Source organism: Aulonocara sp. 'chitande type north' Nkhata Bay, linkage group LG23, assembly GCF_057382095.1.
Source record: "Aulonocara sp. 'chitande type north' Nkhata Bay isolate Kocher_YH1m ecotype deep benthic linkage group LG23, A_spYH_male_GT1.1, whole genome shotgun sequence".
NCBI lineage: Eukaryota > Metazoa > Chordata > Actinopteri > Cichliformes > Cichlidae > Aulonocara > Aulonocara sp. 'chitande type north' Nkhata Bay.
Genome location: NC_141365.1, coordinates 42,622,488 through 42,646,155, shown reverse-complemented (window position 1 = coordinate 42,646,155; position 23,668 = coordinate 42,622,488). Strand labels below are relative to the sequence as shown.

The window sequence follows — 23,668 nt, the reverse complement described above, 5'->3', positions numbered from 1 at the left end:
CTTCATTCGTGGCCATTACCGTTGCACGGTCTCTCTTTGTGCTGCAGTGAGAATTGGAAATTGAGTGAAATGTTTGCACAGAAAGATGACCCAAAGGTGATCCAGGTGAAACTAACAGTTTAGTTGCAGAAGCTTACGTCAGCTGTTAGTTAAACAGTGGCGGCACTTTGCCAGCTCCGGTATGACATTTGTGCACAAGCACAAATGTAGGGTTGCCCCTATGAAGTAATAATATTTCAAAATGCTGGAAAAATTATTTCTAGAGTTGTGATGGTGGCATATAAGGTTGCTTTTAAAACACACGGGAAATCAACGACAGGAAGACAAAATAGAAGATAAGGAATCTTCCTTTTTAATCTCATCTGCTTGCAAGCAAATATGTTTTGTCTGGTCTCAGTGCTGTGTGCAAAGATGGAAAAAGGCTGTTTAACACTAAGGTCGTTATTAGGTTTTCAAGATTTAATAGCCGGCTTTTATGGAGACGAACATAATTAAGAAGAGCGGCCCAGAGCTTATAAAACTGCAGCCATATTAAACCGTCCCTGTGGGCAACAATAAACACCCCATCAGATGGAAGATGGAGTGTGACCCAGGGATTGATGAGACCGTTTGGGAGCACCCATAACCCCTAAAGCAAACCTATAAACAACATTAATGTGTGAATTAATGAATTATTCATTTCTCCACTTAGCTGTGGTGGAACAAGTTGTAGACATGTTGACATGCTGTCAGACACTTTGCACTATACGTAAACAGTGTCAGACATCCAGCTGTTGCGGAGCGAGACTCGTCCTATACCGCAAGTATTTTATTGAAGTGAGGGCTGTTTGTCTGAAAGAAAAAAAGAGGCTAAAAAGCTCTGGGATATGGGAGATAATCTGTGGGTTCAGGATGTTTGAGCCAATTTCAATGCAAAAAAGAAGCACAGAGACAGCAGCTTCACTTGAGAGCGGGTAATGGCTAACAACATCAAACCACCACTGAGAATATTCCTGCAGTTTCACCTTTAAATTGCACCGCAAGCAGCTTGTTAAACAGCTGAAATCACCAACCTGGGTCAATGTCATACTGCCACAATAAGAGCCTCTCCAGGGTCTTGTCCTACAACACGTACATCGACACGCTTTCCATTCCGACGTGGATAAAACAGAATACAGAATCATAAGCACACTCGCAAACAGCACTGGAATCAGTTCAGGTCCACATGAAGTGGAGGTAGCAAATTAGCAACAATGTTTTTCATTTTAATGAGCTAACTGGTGTAAATAATAAAGTGACTGCTGCCTACAGAGGAGAGACAGCAAACTCGTTAGTATGTCTGACCTGCATGTGTTATTGGGTGCACACATGCAGGCCTAAAAGCATGCATTTCTTGCTTTCTTATACATATAGAGGTGAGCAAACAGTGCTTTTTTTCTTATCACAGTATTCCTGTCTGCTCTTTCTCTCACACACACATGCGCACAAATTGGTGTGGCATTGCCACTTTGGATTTACAGCTCAGGAGACGACAGTGTGGTAAAGAGGGGAAGCAGAAGAAGGAAATGCTGACCTTCTATTCCAATTCATAGCTGTTTATTTGTACTTCACAGTCTAACAATACATGTCACCTTGTCATGGTCTGTGAGTCTTGTTGTAGGTGTTCTAAGGTTTTCCTTATTTCTATAAATATTGTTTTTTTTTCTTTTTTTTGCCTGTCCCGTTTGGTTCTTTTGCCATCAGAATTATTGTCTAAAGGCGAAGAAAGATGCCAATTTACTTTACCAAACTGACCATCCCAGCCTTGCCGTAATGATCTATTTGATTCACCTTTTATTGTTTATTTTATTTATTTTCACTTGCTAGATACGGGACAGACTTGAATGAGGAAAAGAAAAGGGAGAAAGGAAGAAAGAGAAAAAACAGCGGAGAAGAGGGACGGGGATAAAGGGCAAAAAAACAAAAACCAACTAAATGAGCAGACAAAAAACATACATATATCAATCATCTGGATCACCTGTTGAGAAAGAAAAAAGAAAACAAGCAGAAGAAAACAAGAGCAATACAATAAACAACATCACGATGATATATGGGAATATAACAGCAAATACTAAATATTAACCATTATTGTGCAGCACGTAATATCGACAGCGCACAGTGTCTATAAATATTGGAAAGGCTTCTGTGATTTTATGGTTGTTTCTTTGTTCATAGTTTTCTGAGGCATATCTTGATTTCTGTGCATTTCCACGATTATTCTGATATTATGAGTTTCTTGGTGTTTTAGAACTCGAGTTTCTATCAGTTTTCTAAAGTCATATATTGGATTTGTTATTTATTTAGGCTAGCTTTCCTAGTTACTTCCTGTTTTATTTTGGTAGTCCCTAGTTTTGCTTCACTTGACAAATTTTCATTAATTAGTTTAAACTGTACCTTGTCTCACCAGCTGTCTCTCATCCTCCTGATAAGCTATCAGGCTATCTCTCTGTGTCTGCATTTGGGTTCTTATCTTGAAATACGTGGCACATGCTCTCACCTCAGAGTTTATTTCCAGTGGGAGCACTTTGCCAGCTCTGCCAGCATGTGCTGCTTGTAGCATGGCAAATGCTTGCATATTAGTATTTTGGGGAATGGTCCACAATAAATCAGCTAAATACATTTAGAGAATCAAAGGAAAATGGTGGTTGTAGGGCAAAATGTATATTTGCATTTGATGTTATGTATGATAACATCAGAATGTTGATATTGACTCTTCAGTGTGCAAGCTAGTTTATTAAGCTAGTTTTAATTATTTAGTTTTATTTGGTAGTTTAGTTCAGTAGTTTTCAGCCTAGGGATTTAGGCCCTCTCCTGGGAACCATAACATAGATAAACAGATGTGAACATACTTACTGTGATATTACCCAACGGGTTGTACTGAAGTCTTGATATGGCCATACTGCCATACTTGTCAGTACAGCCAGATGTGACTAGTTAGTTTGGTTAGCAAGTTTTATCTACTGTTTTAACTGATGCCCACTGATTGGTGCGAACACAGACATAAAGTAATACTAGAATTTCACTCATCTGAGTACAGATTTTTTTTTTCTTAGTAACAATAAAACATATCTGAAGTCGAGCTTTTCTTTTGCTAAAATAAAATTTCCACAGTATGACATGAAACAGTGGGTAAACACAGGTGAAACTAGTCACAAAAAGCTCACATCCAAAAAGAGCTGAACCACTAAAGTAGACATTAGTAACACCCACGTTTACTTTGCATTTAATGCTCTGGTAACGAGGCCCAAGAGCAAACTGATTTTTGTGAAGTGTTAAAATTTAACTACTAGCTTCCCAGCTACCATAGCAAGCTAGCTATGCTAGCAAGTTAGATGCATGAGTCCCAAGCCAAGTGCATTCAATTGAGTCACATCACAGCCAGGAGCTGTACTCACCAGGCTGCTGTGGTAGTTTAGTTAACTGATGTTAAATGTCAAAAGAAGTAATGTGATGCTAGTGGAAGTTGTGTTGGTCAAGTGTTTCTCCCCCACAGTTAAGGCTTGACTAGAAGCAGTTACTTATTTTGCATTACTTTTTATTGTTATTTAATCCGCTCAACACTGACTTGATTTTCTTTCTTTCTTTCTTTCTTTCTTTCTTTCTTTCTCACTCCCAGAAGGATCCTCTCCATTTTCACTTGGTGGCTTTCATTCTTTTGTTTCATTTTGTTATTCATTGTTATTACAAACCTTTTACATTGCCACTGCTGTAGTTTAAAGTATTTTTAAGTCACCATTTTTTGCCAAGAGAAGTCTAAACCATAGCTCGGTTTTTTGATCATCTTATGAAAAAAACAAAAACAAAAAAAAACAGATACCAGATGTGATAAGGAGTCCTCTATCAAGTGCCGGGCTACTTCTTAACACCTCACACACACTGTTTACTATCTATTGTGTCTCTGCTTTCCAGGTCGCGGTGACTTGATTGGCTCTGACTGTCTGACACAGGAGGAAGTTATAAAGACCAACGCCTGTGTGAAAGCATTAACCTACTGTGATCTGCAGTACATCAGCCTCAAAGGGCTGCGTGAGGTGCTCTGCCTCTATCCCGATTACGCTCAGAAGTTCATCACGGAAATCCGGAACGATCTGACGTACAATCTACGAGAAGGGCACAACACTGAGGTACAACAACTGCCAAACATCACTACATTACCTTTGTTGTAGCAATTTTACCACATTAATTTTAGTTTCAGGCTAAACATTATTTTTGAAGCAACACACATTATAAATCCAGTGGTGATATTTTATCAGTGATGTTCAATGCAATAAGAGGAAGAACAAATAAACTCAAGGTGCCAGCAGTGACTGGTGGTTGGTAGAAGGAGGTAAAGCACTTGGATTGTTCTCCACAGCCACATATCCTATCAACATGTTTACAGCCAGATGGGATGTATAATCCCTCCATTATGCTCTGGGTTGATTTAAGGGACAGAGCAGATGCCACCCCAAAAAAACACCCTTCCACTGGAGAGCCATTATGAATGTTATGGGTCCTTCTTACCCTAGCTTTAAGATTTATTATTATTATTTTTTCTTTTAAATGTGGACCCCAATGCAATGTGAAATAGGCAGAAGAAAAAGCAACAAGCCAGAAACACGAAGCCCTGAAATAATAAACGGCAAAAAATGTGAATAAGGAAAAAAGTGAGAGGAACACTGAGAACGAGCAGAGGTGACCAAGAAGATGGAAGGACAGGGTACAGGGAGAAAGCAGGAAAATTAAACACAGAACAAAAGGCAAAAGAAATGAAGGTGGTGGAAAAAATCATAAAAGTTGAGGGGAAAAGGCAAAGGCAGGAAGTAAATCAACAAGAGGCGCAGAAGGAAACGCAAATGCCAAAATAAAACATCACTAAAAACTGAACAATTACTTAACAAAAACATCCAAAGTCATGGCAAACTCATTTTATAGTCACTCCACATAACTTATGTGCAGAACTACGGCTATGTCATTACCTGCATTAGTAAAAGCGTCACCAATTCACCTGTGACATGTGTTCCTTAACCAAGCTTATTTTGCTTCACAAAGGGCGAAAACTCATTTCCACTGATATCAATACACACCTCCTCTAATTGGCTAAAAAAAAAAAAGATTAAAGTACCCCTAATCACGAACCAAATTCTAGTTATTTCAATTAGTTTTCATTGCCTTGATCAAGTGTAAAACCTGACTCATGCTAATAATACATTTTAAATGTAACAGCCACGAAAATAGTTTGTCTGTGTCTTAGATTAGTCTCAGTTGTGCAATGATCTCCTCCACCCATTTTTTTTTTTTTTTACGCCATGCCACGGCGATGGCTTTGCACTTGAAAGGGATTAGCCATCTGGACCGGGACTGAGGAGGAACCCGCGACTTCTGCTTGAGACACAGCCAGCGGATAAAGACACGATCTAAACACGAGGATTCACATGCCAGGGCTTTACAGATGGATCTCGGCTGTAGCATGCACATGAAAAACCAGCTTACACTAGAAATAAGTCACATTTTTACTGTGAGTAAGCTTGCTAATGAGCACAGAGGCAAGAGAAACCATCAAGGGGGCAAAGACAGTCAAACATAAGGCCCAGGGGCCATAATTAGCCCTCCAAAGTCTCCAATCTGGTCCCCTGGAAAAACATAAAGAATGGCATGAATTTTAGACTTTTAACTGTATTTTAATACTTTTTTTTTACAGCGTTTCCCATTGATAAAGACCTCACCCATAACCATTCAATCTGTACCACAGTAAATAAGTAATAGATAAACAATTAGATGATAGAAGGTTGCAGGTTTTTCACTATCTACTGTAAAAATTGATGATTTTTACAGTGGGTTCACCAGTGGGCTGTAATGTTACAGTTTTACAATTTAAGGCCAAAGTCATGTAAACTGGGCCCTGTGTGGTCCACAATGTAAAATGAGTTTGACATTCATATAGTATAACAAAAAAAGACAGAAAAATATGTAAATAAAACCGAAATAATGGTTTTTTGTTGTTGTTCTTGTATAAAAACATCACTGCTGTTAGAAATCCTAACCTTGTCCCATTTTAAGTGTAGTATAATAAAGTTAGATTGCAGCAATTTCTTACTAAATATTAGATTTTGCCATAAACATTTCACTTAACATTTATTGCTAAATTCATTCTGCCTGAAAATAACCTAGTTTCAAATTCTGAAATTTAATAATTTAGAAGATAAAATTAAATCTTTAAGCCTTACAAGATAAATGTGGTCATGTTTTCAAACAGGTTAAGCAAACACAGTTAAAATTCAACTCTGTTCCAGCTGAATTTTACTAGAAAGATGTATCAAAACAAGTTTTCAAAGCCAAGAACAGTTTTGGAAAAATATGGGCTTAATTCTGTCAACAAGAATAATTAAATTGGTGCATTGAAAAGACACCAGTTTGAGATGATTTGAGCTTTGTGAGTTGTCCAACTTTGTGCTGCCATCAGAAGATGGTACACGTGGACATGGTCAGCAACAATACTCAGACAGGTTGTGGTAAATGGTAAATGGCCTGTATTTATATAGCGCTTTACTAGTCCCTAAGGACCCCAAAGCGCTTTACACATCCAGTCATCCACCCGTTCACACACACATTCACACATGATGTTTAAATGTAGCTCAGCTGGTACTTAAGAGGCTCAAAATGTGTCAAAAAGATATCCTCCACACCATTACACCACCAACAGGGGGATCTATTAAAAGATATGATGGAGCCATGCTTTTGTGTTGCGTACCCAGAAATCCAGACTCGCCAGACTGGAAAATGTTTTTCCTATCTTCTGTTTTCCAGTTATGGAGATCCTTTGTGAAATGTAGTGTCAGTTTCCTGGTCTCAAATGAAAGAAGTAAAACCACTCACTGGATAGTTTCTCTCTTTTTTTAAGATTGTTCTCTGGAAAACCTAGAGATGCTTGTTTGGGCAGATTCATGCTCCAAGTCACTTAAATCACCTTTCTTCCCCATTCTAAATGCGCTGACTTGCTGTCATGTGATTGGCTGATTAGGTATTTGCATTAACAGGCAGTTTCGAATCAAGATGGATGCAGATCCAGCATGAAAGGATAAGAATGAATCTCAAGCTCACTGCACCAAACTTGTCAGCATCTTACAGTCACAAACCCACATATGGAGTTTATATATATGCACGTGCAGCGAAAGCAGCGGTGCATCCTTAAGTGGGCGCAGCGTGGGACTAAAAATAGTGCTGTCAGATGTGTGTGGGAGGGGCAGGGTCATCCCCAGATGGATAAAAATAGAGCGATATCCAGATGGAGACGAGACGAGGAAAACATCAGGATGAAGGGGAAGCTGCAGGGGAAGAAGGAGGAAGAACCTTGCTGATATTTGCATTCACGTGCCAACACACAAAGAAATCCACACGCACAGTCATATTTCCATCACCTACTGAAGACAATTACTTTCATTCATTTCCTGGAGGCTCAAACCAGACTTCACAGTGATGTGATTGTGTCAGCACATTTATGCCCTCATTGCAAACACAATGCAGACTAACATAACACAACATATTTGCACTTGCTAAAAGATGTAGAAACTCACACACACAACATGTTACTGGTCACACTCCAGCCCAGTGTTCATACATACACCGTTTTCCACACCTGCAAACCCAACACTAATAACTTCCCGGTGGCCCTTTTGTGGCACGCTGCATATCAAGACTGCACGTGCTGCTCACATACTACACACAGACCCACACACACTGAAACTCCAAACAGTCCCTTCTCCGCTTAGTTCCCTCCAGGCAAACCTCTGCTAAAATTAAACCTCTGTGATCTAAAAATACCAAGCAGGCACGTGAGCCCAAGACTGGATGAAGAAGACAACAAGCAGAGGAGAGAGGAGGGGAAGGGTGGTGTTGGTGGTGGTGACAGGGGGAAACAAAAATTGAGGACAAGGGAGAATAGAGGGGAAAGAGAAAATGGGGTTGCATGCCAGCTTTTTTAATCAGCTTTTGAACTGGAGCATGTGAGAATGCATAAATGCAAAAAGAGAAAAGGCGCAGGATATACAACCAACAACCTTTTAATACAATGGATCTACTGCCTACAACACGCTGAGTGCAGGAATTAAACTCTCTGTTTAGTTCAGTTGGTTCACCTCACACAGACTGACTGTCAGCGACTGGAGCGTTTGCTTTGAATGAGAATGCTGCTTTGCAGGTCTGCTCATAAAATGAATGGAGATGAGAGCAGTTGCAGCTGTTGTGAATGGCGAGTCTTCACTCTGATCAGTGCTTTGAGTAACTCAGCAGCTCCCCCTACTGATCAGCGAGTGACATGACACCATTCCAGATTCCTCTCAAAAAGCTTTTCAGATTGTTTTGTGTTTTCACTTTAAAGACAAAAAAAGGTAGTCTGTAGGAAAAAAAGAATAATATTTCAATATTTATTTCAGTCTTGCTGAAAATTGATGATGTTTTCTAACCTCCCATCTTAATTTCTGCCCCATCAGGGAGACTGTGAGAGTAATGGAGGAATCATGAAAAAGCTTCCTTCCATTAAGGAAGATGAGGAGGGCTCAGGGTCCGAGGGCGAACGCTCCCCTCTGCCCAAGATGTCATCCCTTGGCAGGCTGGGCCGCGGCCTGCGTTCCCCCCTCCGCTCCCCTCTTCGCTCCCCGCTTCTGCCGCCGAGGCCCTTCCGGCCAGCAAGTGATCCCGTCCGGCCCTCCAGCCTGCAGATCCCTGTTGTGAGCTTCAGCTGCCTGCAGCCGGACCTCAGCCCTCGGTAGGGAGCCATTCACGGATTTATTGACTCGGTACTTAGCATTAGATTCGCCTGGAGGAGTTCATTCACTGGTAAATAATCCTCAGTGGGAATTTGGCCTGAATTGCTTGTCACTTGTGACATTATTCATAAACACAAACCATCCACAGGCTAATTTGCATGGAGTCCCTAGAGAGGTGGCAGCAGACTCTGGGCTTGGGGAATCAATTTTGGCTCAGCTGTGTGAGGGCGCAGACGAGCATAAATTGTGCCACTGTGTCAGTTTTACAAAAAAACATGTAAAAGCAGGATTACAGTTGTATTTTTTAAAAAAGAAAAAAAAAGTCACCTACCTTTAATGATTGGTTTTAGTAAACTGGGCACAACCAGTAAAGCAGCTCAGACACCCACACTGTCTCTACCTTTTCTTCATCTAATGCCTTATACCCAAATGCCAGCACTGGGTCGCAGATGGAGAGTGATTCTTGGCACATGGCTTTTTAATCACGTTTCATTCAAAAAAAAAATGGCACAGATTTCTTCAATAAAGTTGAGTTCAAAGCACACAAACATATGATTTACTGTCTTGTTGGATTTTTTTTTAATGAAACTGTTAAAATTGTTTAAAAACACATTTTTTTTCTAATGTTCACCAAAGTTGGTAAAAATAGTCTTAAATCCATTTTCTACTTCGTATCCATGTCTGGATTAGTCAGCAGGCTAAGCTGAGAAACCCAGACCCTTTTTCTCCTACCACCTACAGCTCTTCAGGGTGGATACAAAGGTATTGCCATGCTGGCTGACAGGCAGATCACAGACATGCTCTGGCATATCAGAAGTGTGCACCCGGTCTCCCAGTAGGACGTTGTTCCATGAATTGCTATCTTACCATGGTGGAGGGGTTTGCTTGCCCATGTTGGGATAGCAACCATTCAGCCTGAGAAGTTTGGCCCTTTATTCGGGACAAATTGGTCCTATGTGAGGGTCCAGATTAAGAGAGATTCAGAAAACCCCTTAGATGCTGACAAGATCAAGGGAATAGTTCACCCTGACCAAGACATAATCACTGGAGCTTCATCCTGGAGCCAGGCCCTGGGTAGGGGCTAGAGAACGAGCTCCATTTGGTTGGGCCTTTGCTCATTCTCGAGCCTAGCCAGGCTTAGCATAAATGAGGTCTACCACTCGGAGAAAGCACCATAGGGGTTCAATGCACTTTGGCTTGAGCAGCAGTCAGGCACCCTGTCGGCCTTGCTTACCAATCTTAAAATCAAGCCTTTCAAAGGTTATCTTATAGATATTTTTTTCAACAGTGTTTGTCCATTAAAGACAAACCACCGGTAAAGCTGCCGAACAGGAAGTGAAGTTGTAATTTAGCAACTTTTGATCGACTGAAACTTGTTAAACATGGTAAATACACTTTCAACCATTTTCAGGGAACATACAAGGGAGTGATGTACAAACACAACAAGCATTCAGTGGTTTTAAGAACAATTTCAACATTTTTTGTAAGTTTTTCCAAACGGCCAACACAGTACAAGAAGCTAAAAAGCTATTAGGCGTACCTCACATCTCAAATGATGTTCATCATTCTATAAACTTCAAAACATATTCACTAGTTTCTGTGTGTTAAACCCTTTTTGCACACATGCAGTTGTGGTCAGAAGTTTGCATGAACAGCATGATAAATTAAGGCTTTTAATGAATTCTTTGAACCTTTCTTTTTTCCTGGGTGGAATGATTGCACAGCATACATCTTTAATGACTTTAAAAACAAGAATTCGGTGCATGAGCTTGGATTTATTTGGGGTTTTCTCCAATGCAAACAGGGCCAAAAGTATGCATACAGCCTCATATATATTAATACATTCCATACTAACAATTTGGTTGAAAGTTTATTGATGGTAGGCATCAATTTTCAATACGGATAAGTTTGGGGCATTGGCAAGGCTTAATTATCCTGCTTTATCCACTTAAAATTTGATAAATCATTCACTGCAACATATCCTCCTGTGTTCCTTCAGAAAGCACACATGGTATACAGGTCAAAGAATTCACCTTTAATCATGTGAAAAAAAAGCCACATGAATTAGATCCCTATAAATTGGGGCATTTGTTTACAGATGATGGTGAATGATGGGCCAGTGAGAATGAGGAAGGAAGGTCTGCCAGTAGAAGATGTGCACCTCTCCCTGAGCCTGGTTCTGCTGGAGGTTTCTTCCTGTTAAAAGGGAGTTTTTCCTTCCAACTGTTGCCAAAATGCTTGCTCACAGGGGGTCATATGATTGTTGGGGTTTCTCTGTTGTATTATTGTAGGGTCTACCTTGCAATATTAAGCGACTTGAGGTGACTGTTGCTGTGATTTGGAACTGTATAAATAAATAAACTGAAAGTGAAAGAAGTAAAGAAAATGAGGAAGGTGGACAAACAGTGCATCTACACTTTAAGTGCCTTCACTGTTCCATGGACTGTCCACACTTTCTGTCAAGAAAATAGAAGACGACAAAAGCAGTGAAAAGTACATTATCATGTGTTAAGATGTTGGTTTCCGTCAGTCTGCTCGGGTTTTGCTTGGTTCTATGACCACCTCACATTGACAAATCTTTTTTGCCCTGACCCTCACATCCTTTGCACCTCACTGCAGAGTAGTGGAATTTTTCTCATCATAGCAGTGGAAGATTTCTGACAGAAATCCCTCAATAGAAAACCTCTTAAATTCCATGAAAGAGGCCGATAGGGATGCTTCCATAGAGGATATTCAAGGCTGGATTAGACACACCAGGGCATATTTCCCATGCTGCCTGGTGAGGGAATAAAATCCTTTGTGATGTTGATGAAATTTTGTGGTTGGATCCCGACCACAGAAAGGATGGTGGGGTACCCCAGCTGTCATTAGAGCTACACTACATACTTGCATTTGTTCATTTTCTGCATCTAAGCATTTCCTTTCAAAATGTTTCTGTCTTCATTTCATATGGGTTTCTTAAAATAAGGGGTTGAAAAATTTCCCCCCTCTCTTTTGTCAGTGACGCTACGGTGGTGTTGTATATTACTGCTTTAAAAGTCGTTTGTGTGTAGCTAAAGTAATGTTACAAATTTTAAATGTATGCAGATTCTCAAAATGCTTTCTTTCAGAAGATTTTTTTTTTTAATATCGAAGAGGAAAAAGTCTAGTTGTCCCTCTGTGTTTTATATAAAGGCAGAGTCTCAGAGTGGTTTCAGAAATGGCTTTCATAAAGTAGAGACTTATCCAAGAACGAAATCACACAATCTCTCTATGCGTGCTCTTGTTTTTTGGAGGAATTCTCTATGTTTTGGCGTATATACTCTACCTAACATTACAGTCCAACTGAGGCGGGTTTCAATTCTTGCCTTTAATACATCCTATTACAAGCACGCAGCTCTCTTCACGGGTCTGCACTGCAGAGCAATATGACTGGTGGACGTAGCAAAGAGAATAGTTCTTATATGAAACTGCTCCCAACAAAGTTCGCATATTTTATTTTGAATAAGTGGGTCATGATTTCTGAAATGAGATGCTGCTGCTGATTTTTTTTTCCCAGTCATCCTTTTTCATCCTTTCAATTCCATCTAAGCGCTGTTTAGTTTAATTATATTCAAGAGAAGGCAGACATCTCTACAGCCAATATCTTCAAAACTGGGAAACTCACCAAAATTAGATGAATAAATAACACCACATGCTTAGAGGAAGAACATGGTAATTGGATTTGGGGACTGAAGTGTCTGGTAATGCTATGGGAAGTCCCAAAGCTGAGATGTGTCATGTCCAATGTAACTTCACCAAATTACTTCAAAGGATGTTTTTTTTTTTTTTTTAATCTTCACCAGAATGGGCGCTGTTAATCTTTCGACTATGTCTCACAAAAAGCTGGCAGATGGATTTGAGGTTTTTATAGAAAGGACGAAGCTGTTGAACAGGAAGTAAGATCATGTCTAAGCAACTGTCGCAAACTTGTCGAGGAGGAGGTTATGTTTTTGGTAGCATTTGAATGTCTTTCTGTTTGTAACCGTGATAGCTGGAAAGCTTTTGAATGAATTCTGATGAAACTTTGTAGGGGTGTAGAGCGGGGTCGTGTTAACAGTCCATTAAAATTGGTTCACATCTACCAAGGTCTTCAAGGTCAACTCAATGATTTATTGGTCAAAAATTGACCAATAAATCATTGAATTACTTAGAATTTAGAAACTATGATTCTTGCAAGTGTGGTGTGTGTCAACATATACAAAGTACTGTATATAGTTTAAAATATCATGTTATTTTTTAAACTCTGACCTCTTCTTCAAGGTCAAATAAGGTCAAACGTAATATGTCTTTTATCTTTAAAACTTAAAATTCTGCTGCCTTTGTTTATATTGGCAACATTTAGGAAATGACACTGGTGAAAAGAGCATTCTCATTCCCCAAAACACATTTACATGTATAGATTCAACCAGCTCCAAACACGTAACATACTGACAATTTTGTTGGGATGAGAACGTGTTGTGGTGAATGAGCATTCTAAATATCACTTAATAGTTTGCATCAAGTCATATTTGACCGAACCTTTACGTTTTTTCAAGTTGGCCTCAAAGTGTGTCGTATCTTTAAAGTATTGTCAAGAGAAAAAATGAGCCGCTTACTTACTTAGAAATATACTGTAGTATAACGTTATATAATAATCTCACGTTATTAACGCCCTTATTTACAAGTCAGTATCCATTAGCTACTCATACATAATGTTTATTTACACACTATCCCCTTAAAAGTAAATGCTCCCCGGAGAATGAGCCACCATGGTGGTTTGCGCTCTCGGACTGCTTACATTATATCCACATAAAAAACCTTATTTTGATTCAATCCACGCTTCTGTTTTTGGTAGTTTGTGTCCAATTTCTACATAAAGTCCTAAAAAAAAAAGTAAGTTTCACCTTACACCTCATTTTGCTAAAGATCCCACAATGTAACGCTACTTTCCTCCTACCTCGTGAGATAATAGGCACGCACATTAGCGTTATGCAATACTACATCTGTCGGTGGTGACTCATTAGCGTCCAAAAACTCAAATTCCTAGCAGGAGTAAATAGCAGATGAGTGAATGAGGGAGCGCTTACAGTCACACACTCTGTGTATGATTGTGCGTGAGCAGGAGTGTAATTAGTACACAGGTGCGCAGCCTCTCTCCGTCATCTGCTCACACTGAGCACGACCTTTGACCCACTGACTGTTGACAGCTGGGCAGCGTTTCCATAAACCCTCTTTATAACGATGAGTTCTTGAAGAGGCGTAGTGAGCCTTTGACATCTCTGTGAACTTTGCGGGGTTTGTAGAAAGCAGATGGAGGTCTGGGATCTGCAGGAGTCTAGCAGATAATAGATCCGAGAGACTTTCCTCTCAGAGCTGAAGCACTCTCAGAACAGACAGCAGTGTGGAGCGAGGACGCTTTGATCATTTTTGATTGGTTGTAAGTTTCCCATAAAAGAACTCAACTACAAAACTATAGACTTTAAATCGATGGCGCTTATTACATTTATACTTATTTTTGCATGCTGCCTACGGATTTTTGGTTTGTCATCCAGGTTCCACTCACTTTGAAATTCACTGAGCAAATGCACGCACCTCAGAGGACAGGGCACAGCTCGATCTTTTCTCATGCACCACTTTCATGCATATTTTAGATCCTAATAGGAAAATAATAACAACTTTTTATTGAGCAGGTTCGTGCCTCCCAGGCTAATGAATCTTGTCGACTACTCTACTCTGAAAAGAAAGTGTTTGCTGTTAAGAATATAAAATAACTGAAAGGTTTTGGGGAGTGCCTTAATCACACTCCTGGAAACTCTAAAGGAGTTCTGTGTGATATAATAAAAGATTTTCTGGACTCAACGAATGATTTATTTTGTTGGAACTTGCTCATGTAAATTTACATTATGTATAATGTCAATTTACGTAAGGAAGGAGGGATCTCGTATGTTGTCTTAAACAAGTAAAAGTCATTTCCAGTATACCTGCCTGGATGTATAACTGCAGCTTTTAATGTGTCATTTTTACCCAGTATTGCAGTTTGTTGGCAGAGTCTGCTGCCACCATGTGGTGTCTCTGTGTCATTAACCAGCAGGTTTTGATAGCTGAATTCTCACATTCAGATAAAATAGTTCCCCAAACTGCCCCCTTTTTTTCTGGAGTCTCTTATTATACTAACTGGCAATTATCTGTAAATGGTAAATCCAATTTTATTGTGTTATCTTGTTGTCTTGCGTGAAATGCACTCTCACCGCCTCCCCGTCTTCCCTCAGGTTTGTGGATGGGATCGAGACAGAAAACCAGAGCGGTTCAATTCCGAGATTTGATTTTTCTCCCAGTGCAACCCAGAGCTTTCTGCCCGGCCCGGATTCAGCCACCTCAGGTAAAGAGCAGGAAGAGCCGGTAAAAACTAATGCACAGTAATACTGAAGTTTTTTGATGGATAGAGCCTTTGTGAATATTATGTTGCTACTGAACAACATTCGTTTATATGGTGGATGTTTTTGTTATTGTGTCCAGCTCAGTGGGTATCAAACTTCTGAAGGCCACATTTTTACATCATCCTTCATACCAGCTTCCAAAGTCCTGATTCACTCAGAATTAATGCATTGTGTGTAAGTGTGTATATCTGTGTGTCCACAGGGGCCCGCGATGAAACCATGCAAACCATTACAAAGCTTAAATATGAGGTAAGGCTTGTTATAGTGTCATGAAAAACAAAACATTTTTTTCAGCAGGCTCTTAATCTGTGGTTACATCCACATTATTTTACTGGGCACTTGTGGCAGCTAATGATTTATTACACAACCATGTAGAACACGGTTGTGCAGCTGTAAGAGTTTAACTTTCTGTCTAACTTGTTGTTTCTAAGGACAGTCTCAACAAAATGCATGTAAAGTGGCTCAGTTGGTTCAGGTTCAGACTTTGCCAACACTTTAAGATATGAATCTATTAATGCTAAGAACTGCATGAAGTTAGTAATTAATATTATTATTATTATTAGTAGTAGTAGTATTAGTAGTAGTACATCCCCATGAAAATAATGCAATTCTTCGATAAAGTGTTCTAGGTGCACCAAATCTTAAAAATTGATGATTTAAGCCTGTTGCTAGGCGGTTGCTAGGTAACATGGTGACATTATAATATATCTTGTATAATTCAGCTTCAACAGATTTGACTGCCATTACATGAAAGTTATGTAATTCTTTCATTAGATATTAGGTGCTTAAAGGTTAAGAACAGGTCGTTGGTAGGTGGTCGACAAACAACGTGATGATGTCATAACGTGATGTAGATAAGAACCTTCAGGGGCCTAAGATGTAGCTGTTTGTCAAGAGATTTTGTTTATTACTTCAGGGCAAAAAAAACTGTCCATCAAAACTTTATTCAGTTTCTTTGTGGCTTTAACAAAGAAGCAGTTCTGTGATAATTAAAGGGATCAATCCAGTCGATGACTCCAAATGCTAGAAAGGTACATTTCATGCACTGCATGTGTGTCGTTTTTCCTTGTTATTTTTAAATACACTACATTATGTGATCAAACCACAGTCCCCTGACATGTGAATGGTCCCTGGGGCACAAGCTAGTGTACTCCTAGAGGGAGTACATCCAGCAAAAATCTGGGCCAAATCATTCCCCCACCCCCACCCCACCAAATACCTACCATAGCCCCAGGTTGAAATTGGTTTGTTTAAAAAAAAGTAAGCTAGCTCTACAACTTTACTTACTTTAAGCACCTTTGTGCGCTTCAGGGATTTCAAAATGTGAAACACGTATGAATATGGATATTTCAGTACTTGTTTTTAAGCTTGAGGCATAAGGTTTTTTCCTGTTTGCCTAATTATTTGTGTACTTTCACAATTTTAAATAAATAGACTTTGACAGTGTGGATTTGGATTTGGAGAAGAGTTTCTTTTCTCGGGCGGTGAGATGATGGAATTCATCAGCTCTTTTTATTTGTTATTTGCTTTATTATTTATGATTTGTTAGAGACATAAAGAGACTTCATCTGTATATAATTTGGTGTAACTTGTGTTGCATGATGACAGTAAAAATTAATCACTTGCTACTGGTTTTAATAAGACTCATTAGGGCAGGGAGTTAATTAGACCAAATGAAAGAACAAATGAATGAATGAATGACATCATTCTTCATAATTATTTGTGACACTGACCAATGAATATATTAAGAAACAGTTATAAGCCATTTTAGAGGAGCTTACACGTTTGGCCAGTGAGCATGAGATCCTCGGTTCCCTTCAAGGAGGAGACACAAATCCCTGCAGGGTTATCTCGACACGAGTGTCTGGGATAAAAGCTTCTTGTAATTATGTGTTACTGAGAAATGCTGTATTTATATGGGATTACCAGTAATATTATTTTTGCTTTCACATCCTTTCATCTCGTCCTCTAGATGTCTGTCCTCTCCCATCAAGTATCCATTGTGAGTCAGGAGCTGCAGGAAATGACGCGACTTCTCAGGCCTCTCTTTCACAACCCGTCCGCACTGCTGACTCCCAGTGCCGTGACTCCCTCGCCCAGCGTGTCCCCACTCAGCTGCTCTCTGGCCCTACACCTCAATACCCAGCATGCACCTGTGCACTGTCCTGATGATCAAAATCCTCCGTCGTCCATGATGCATGAACCGCCCTCTCCACAGCTGAGCATGACCAAGGTGTTTCAAGGAGAGTTCGATCCACTTTCTTCTTCTCCTTCCCCCCATAGTCCTCCATTCTCTCACCAAACCAGTACCACTCCCCCGGTCTCTCACCGCTCGGCTCCCCCTTCGCTCAACAGCTCTCCCCACGAGCACACAATCGTGCCACATCCCTCCTCTTCCACCTCCATCCCTTCTCTTTCTTCATCAAGCCACCCATTATCCATCACTCCCCTTCTGGTGGATTTATCAGAGCCGCAATCACGGCTTCGGCTCCACTTCCCACTCCAATCCCATTCTGAGTCCCACCTCCAGTCAGAGACCCACTTCATGTCCCAGTCTTATCCTCATTCCCTTTCCCAGTCTGACATCCAGCCTCAGATTTCTCTCCAAACCTCCAGCACGGCGTCACGTTCCCGAGAGCCCCTCCTGGACCTGCAGAGGGTGGAGTGGGGGGAGCACACCACCCAGCTTAGCCTCGTAGATGAGGGACAGTCCTCGATGTGAGCACACAGGAAGACTGGGACACTCGACTAAGAGACGGGAGCAGCATGCCACACATCCTACTGCATGACAAAGTTTGGCATGCGGGTTACAATGTAAATATGTTGATTTTAAACTGTTGGAAACTGTTATCATGAGCACCTTCAAGAAGATCTGAGAATAAACGTTTGTTTTACAGTTTCATTTGATTTATTTACAGTCAATCATATAAAGGAAAGACTTCTAAGTGTATACTAAAAGCATGTTTTTTCTCCTTTTACTGTGCTAGCACTGGTTTCTGTTAGGATACCAGTCTGTAAAATGATTTGAAAGGTGTGCAACACACAGCAGTAATGTTAGACTGACTGAAAATGAATGCAGCTCTTACACAACTCATGCAAAAGCAATGATTGGAGCTTTCTAAAGGACATGAGCATATTTTGCCAAGTTTAGCCCTGATTTAAAATAGCTTGAATTTTGCATAAACACCGAAGTGGTGCCTTATGTTTTTAATTTGGGAAAATCTGTGAACATAAAATCCGTTAAATGGTGTTACAGCACCCACAACCCCCTCAACTAGACCCCCGAGTCCCTTTTAATAACTTCTTTAATACAGCTTTAAATAATTTAGCTGTGGTCACACAGGGTAGACTTTTTTATCTCCACACTTTAAAGCACCACACTAACACACAGGGATGAAACAACTGCGCAATGCCTCATCATTCAGTTTTTATTTTAGCTATTTAGCAGCTGCATTGATGCAAATTATTAGCTAATCGAAAGCCAAAGAAAAGGTTAAAAAAATAATAATAATTGGAATTCTTTTACTCAGTCAGCCGTCTGAACGACTGCACAGTGGGGCAGACAGCGCCCCAGTCCACAGGCCTGCGGTACTCGCCTTTCTCCAGTAGGTACTGGCGGCCCTTGTAGTTGGGGTGCTCGTAGAAGACCCACCAGCCTCCCAGGACCCTGCAGGAGTGCACCTCTCTCCAGTGAAACGTCTCCAGCACAGAGGCGCAGTCCTCGCTCGCTTCAAACACCTGACCGGAGAAATCGGCTTTGCCATACAGCTGGATCTTGTAGGGGTCTCCAGGGGCCTGAGTGAAGCGGGATACAGAAGAAGATGGTAGGTAGAGGGGAGGGGGTTGGGAAAACAATGAAGCTAGGTTTGATTGATGTCACTACAAAATACGTTGTTTCTTATCATGGATTTATTCCACCGATCCAGATTTCAAGATTCATTTATGTGAAAATGAAGTGGCGTTTTTAAAATGCTATAAAATTCCCCAATGTCCCCTGAGATGTGTAGGATCTTACACAGCCACTTTCCCACTAACCACAGTGTCTTTGACCTCTTGGTACGAGGCACCTGATGTGTTGAGATGGCTTACAAAGTGAATCATCTTGCAAGAGCTGACTCTGTCATTGAGGCCGTTCCAGCTGTGGTAGTTGGGGTATTCCCCTCTCTTCAGGACGTACTGGTAACCCAAGTAGTTTGGTCTCTCGTAGATGACCCAGGTCCCGCTCTCCACACGGGCCGAGTTGCAGCAACTCAGATAGGAGTGGAAGTCGGTGCAGTCGCTGTCGCATTCGTACCTGCGACCCTGGAAGTTCTTGTCCTCGTAGAAGATGATCTGGGGGATTGTATGTGAGTGATAACCTGGTATTAATGATTTTACATGCCAGATCTAAATGTTGTTCTACTCACCCTGCCCATCTTGGGACCGACTGTGCTTCACTGTTTAGCCTCCCTTGAAATATCTACAATAATGTAACGTGTATGTGCTCATATTGCCCTCTTTTATAGCTTCAGAGCGCTCTGAAACTCACACAATTGCTTGGTCATGAGAATGAGATCCAAAATTTGAGTCAGTGGTTCCACTGCTACTCGTGTTTTCCAGAAAGAGGCTGTGGGATTAGACCACATAAAGACCTCAGGCACTGACCAACTCTTTACAGAAAACTGTAAACATACTGCACACAGTGCAAACTACACACACGCACACAGAGTTACAAATAACACACTGATGGATGATTGCATAAATATTAAACTGCACTTAATCATAGCAACTCTAAGCTAAAGTAGAACTCCCATTAGCTGAACTGCTGAGGTGTATTGCCATCCAGTCAGTGTGATACTTCTTCCTCTTCAGTCCAAAATGCTGCACTGTCATCCAGAGCTTCAATACTTCAGTTCTGAATTTCATATTAGAAGTAAGATGATGCCCTTCTTGCTGTGTAGCATAAAATCTCCCAACTTCAGCTCACGGTTCGGGCTGTAAACTTTTCACACTGGAAATCCACTGGTTAGTCTGCTCACTTAGTTGCATATTTCTGTGGATAATCTGTTTTCTTTTCATCTCAGTGCAGAGATGGCAGCAGTTCCTCATCTCTGCAGTCAGTACTCACTTTTCAGACTTAACACATACACGCTGTGCTCACCTCAAAGCAGAAGCATTTACACAGGCTTTACATAGGCATGAACAAGGCTGGCTTAACAGCTGGTTTTTGGTGATATCACTCAACAAAGGTTGTTAAAGAAATTAAACCAACTAAAGCACAGTTGTTGTTTTTTTCCCCTGATTTGTGATTTTGTCATATTTTATATAGAGATTATGAAATCTATATTTATATCAAATTACACCCTTGCCCTGCGGGGGGTCTTTATCCTTCAAGGTCAGGTCCTCTACCAGAGACCTGGGAGCTTAAGGTTCTTGCACAGTAACTTTGCTTATCCTAGGACGGAGCTCTTGGATGTTGTTCCAGGGATCTGCTGGAGCCAATCGCCTAGCTCGGGAATCACTGCACTGAGCTCTCTGTTTACCACTGGGACCACTGTTACCTTCATTCTCCACATCTTCTTGAGCTCTTCTCTGAGCCCTTGGTACTTCTTCAGCTCGTGTTCCTTCTTCCTGATGTTGCTGTCATTCAGTATTGTTACGTCTCTCACTACAGCCGTCTTCTTCTGCTTGTCCACCACTACTATGTCCATTGGAAAGCCATCACCAGAACCTCGGGACTTCCAGGCCATATTCGGCATAGATGTTTCTGTATACTATGTCAGCCACTTGGTTATGGCGTTCCGTGTATGCCCTTCCTGTTAGCACCCTGCTGTTATGTGCTGGATTGGCTCAGAGGCAACTTTACACAGCCTGCACCTGGGGTCTTGCCTGGTGTGATAGACCCCAGCCTCTATGGATCTTGTGCTCAGAGCTTGTTCTTGTGCTGCCATGATTAGTGCCTCTGTGCTGTCTTTCAGTCCAGCTTTGTCCAGCCACTGGTAGGATTTCTGGATGCCATCCATTTCTTTTATCTGCCTGTGGTGCGTGCAGAAACCTGCCTTTCCATGATGGGTCTTCTCCTTGCTCCTCTTCTTACTTGTGTTTGTGGTTTTTGGGAATCAAAACAAGCAATGTAAATTTATTTGTTTAAATTCATGATAGCTCAGTAATAGTTACATAGGCCATTTAAAAACATTTGAAATGAGTTCTTTATTCTTGTGCTCTGTACAGGTGACACAATTTAATTTATCTATATTTCTGTCAAAGCCACAGTGAACCACGGAAGACAGACAAAGGAACTACAGGTGGCTTTGGTAGACATTTCCTGTAGATGTATGTATTGATTGATTGAGTCATTATTTTTATTATATACAGTATATTCCATCTGTTTAATTTTGTTTAACACACATTTTCTTATTGTATTTTTATTTCAATTAGGTAAAAAAAACAAACATCTTCTTTTAGTTTTGTATTTAGTTTTATTACCTGATAATTACCTAAAGCTTAAGCTCTGGACTAGTGTACACACCCTCAGTAGCAAACATATAATTTCCCCCTTGGCACCACAGTGAGGCAGCATTTGCACAGAAAAGCACAAGCTTATGACAGGTCCAGTATATGTACAGTCTCTCATTTTTTTTAGAGCAGTGCTCCTGCGCCAGTGACAAGTGTCACCAAACAGACGGACAGTACATGTCTTTATTTTAATAACTGATTTTGAATGTTAATATTAAACATTTCCAATTGGCTTTGTTTCATTTTCTTTTTATCATATTAGATATTAAGTTATAGAAATATCTTTATCTTGTGGGCCTGTGAGTAAAACGTAGCCTCTGTGAGTTACATATGAAAAGTTTTGCATCTCTTTCAAGATTAATCCATTTAATAGAGAAGCCAAAGAGTGACTATTGATTATTATTGACGATTATAATTTGTATGTGACTGATCTGACAAGTGTCTTCTTAAAATGCGCAAAGCAAAAAAAAAAAAAAAAAAAAGAGAAAAAAAGAGACTTGATTCTTATTTGTGATGTAATGGTTTGTTCTGCAGTAACTTTGAGGCGTTCAGTCGGCCGCACTGAAACTTTGTTCTGCTTTAAAACAGATTGCAGACATCTCACTTTATGCCATATAAGTCAATCAAGAACACACCGCGTGGTCTTTTAAGCACGTTAAAGCACGTGTAACATCAATATTTGCCATTACAGGTTATGAGAGCCGGCTTGTTCCCGCTGGAGCCTTCTGAAAGCACCCTTTAACTGCTGCACATACCTACACACACACACGCACACACACACACACACACACCTTATGCTCATGGTGAGTGACCTGTGGTGAGCTGTCAAAGATACTTAAGATGATGTAGGACAGACAAGTGTTGTCAGTGCGGGCACATGCACACACATATACACATACATATACACACACACACATATACACACACACAGCACACAGGGAGAGAGAGAGAGCAAAACCACAGAGGAGGTGCGACAGGAAGGCAGACGGGCTGAGTGGTAATGATAGGTGACTATTCTTCCATCTAGAATAAATCAAGACATGCTGACCACACTGTTGGGAAAACCCAGGCCTGCTATTTGGACGCACACACAAACAAACATATAACCGGTGGATGGACGGTGTATATATGTGAAATAAATAATGGGGAAAGTCCAGGGTTTTATTGCTTTCCTTAAAAGCAAGGGAGATAATATTCCCCATTTATCATTTGTAAAGACAATGGAAACACAATGAGCTATAATCCAATAGCATTAACATGTTACACACAGAGTACAGCAAGCTCCCCGTGAAGCTGTCCCGGGTTTTTATAATCAGGGACCACAAACTCAAGAAAACGACTTGTTTTTACACTGTGAGAAAAACACAGGAAGACGGCTGGACACCAGTATTCTCCGCTGAATTTTGAATTGTCCGCTTCATAAAAAGGCCTAGCTTTCCATCAGTTTAGTGCATCATGTGACCATTTCTTTAAAGCTTCGCTGAAGCATTTTGCTCGTCTATCTAACACCAAAGCATGGAAAACTCTGTGTAGTATAGAAGAACAGAATTGTGGGTTAAAGAGACATAAAGACAAAGACAGGACTTTTAAGCCTATCATATATGAAGGAATCATCTCTGTGTCTTTCATTTATAGATCTCTATCTCCATCGCATCTACTTCTATTTATGAGCCGCACGATTTCTGACATTGCTTCCAAGATGAACTTCTGACATTAATCACCTTTTTCTGCCATCATCCTGTTTCCACTTTTTCCTCCCCGTCCTCCTGTTCTCTGCTATCGCCACATCTGGATTATGAATTAATGACTAACATGATCACATTATTCATTTTAGTTTGCAGCTTTCGAGAACAAAGAATTGGCTTATTTTACCTGCACAGCTTTGTCCATTTCTTTGCACTTGTATTTGCTTTACATTAATTGAGGCTAAAACTGTGATCTGGGGGCAGTAATAAATGTGACTACTGTATTTTC

At 40.5% G+C, this 23,668-nt stretch overlaps 2 protein-coding genes across 3 annotated transcripts in view; one reads left to right on the top strand and one right to left on the bottom strand.

The window, feature by feature from the left end:
* LOC147302519 (voltage-gated delayed rectifier potassium channel KCNH8-like) overlaps positions 1–18,070 on the top strand; it is a 50,983-nt gene extending 32,913 nt beyond the window's left edge. Inside the window, exons 11-15 of the mRNA XM_086282997.1 lie at positions 3,928–4,142; positions 8,487–8,761; positions 15,032–15,141; positions 15,402–15,448; positions 17,172–18,070. Of these exons, the coding sequence (XP_086139123.1) occupies positions 3,928–4,142; positions 8,487–8,761; positions 15,032–15,141; positions 15,402–15,448; positions 17,172–17,921 (1,397 nt within the window). The 3' untranslated portion in view covers positions 17,922–18,070. The remainder of the gene's footprint in view (positions 1–3,927; positions 4,143–8,486; positions 8,762–15,031; positions 15,142–15,401; positions 15,449–17,171) is intronic.
* A 651-nt stretch (positions 18,071–18,721) lies between these two features.
* On the bottom strand, positions 18,722–19,614 carry LOC147302518 (gamma-crystallin S-like). 2 transcript variants are annotated; one of them, XM_086283289.1, is made up of 3 exons: positions 19,606–19,614; positions 19,235–19,531; positions 18,722–18,994 (listed from the first exon to the last, which is right to left on the bottom strand). In XM_086283289.1, exons 1-3 carry the CDS (start codon positions 19,612–19,614, stop codon positions 18,722–18,724), a joined length of 579 nt encoding a protein of 192 aa, XP_086139415.1. The 2 variants fall into 2 exon arrangements, with proteins under 2 accessions (XP_086139415.1, XP_086139416.1); XM_086283290.1 differs by having other exon boundaries at positions 19,289–19,531.
* Between the last annotated feature and the right edge of the window lie 4,054 nt (positions 19,615–23,668).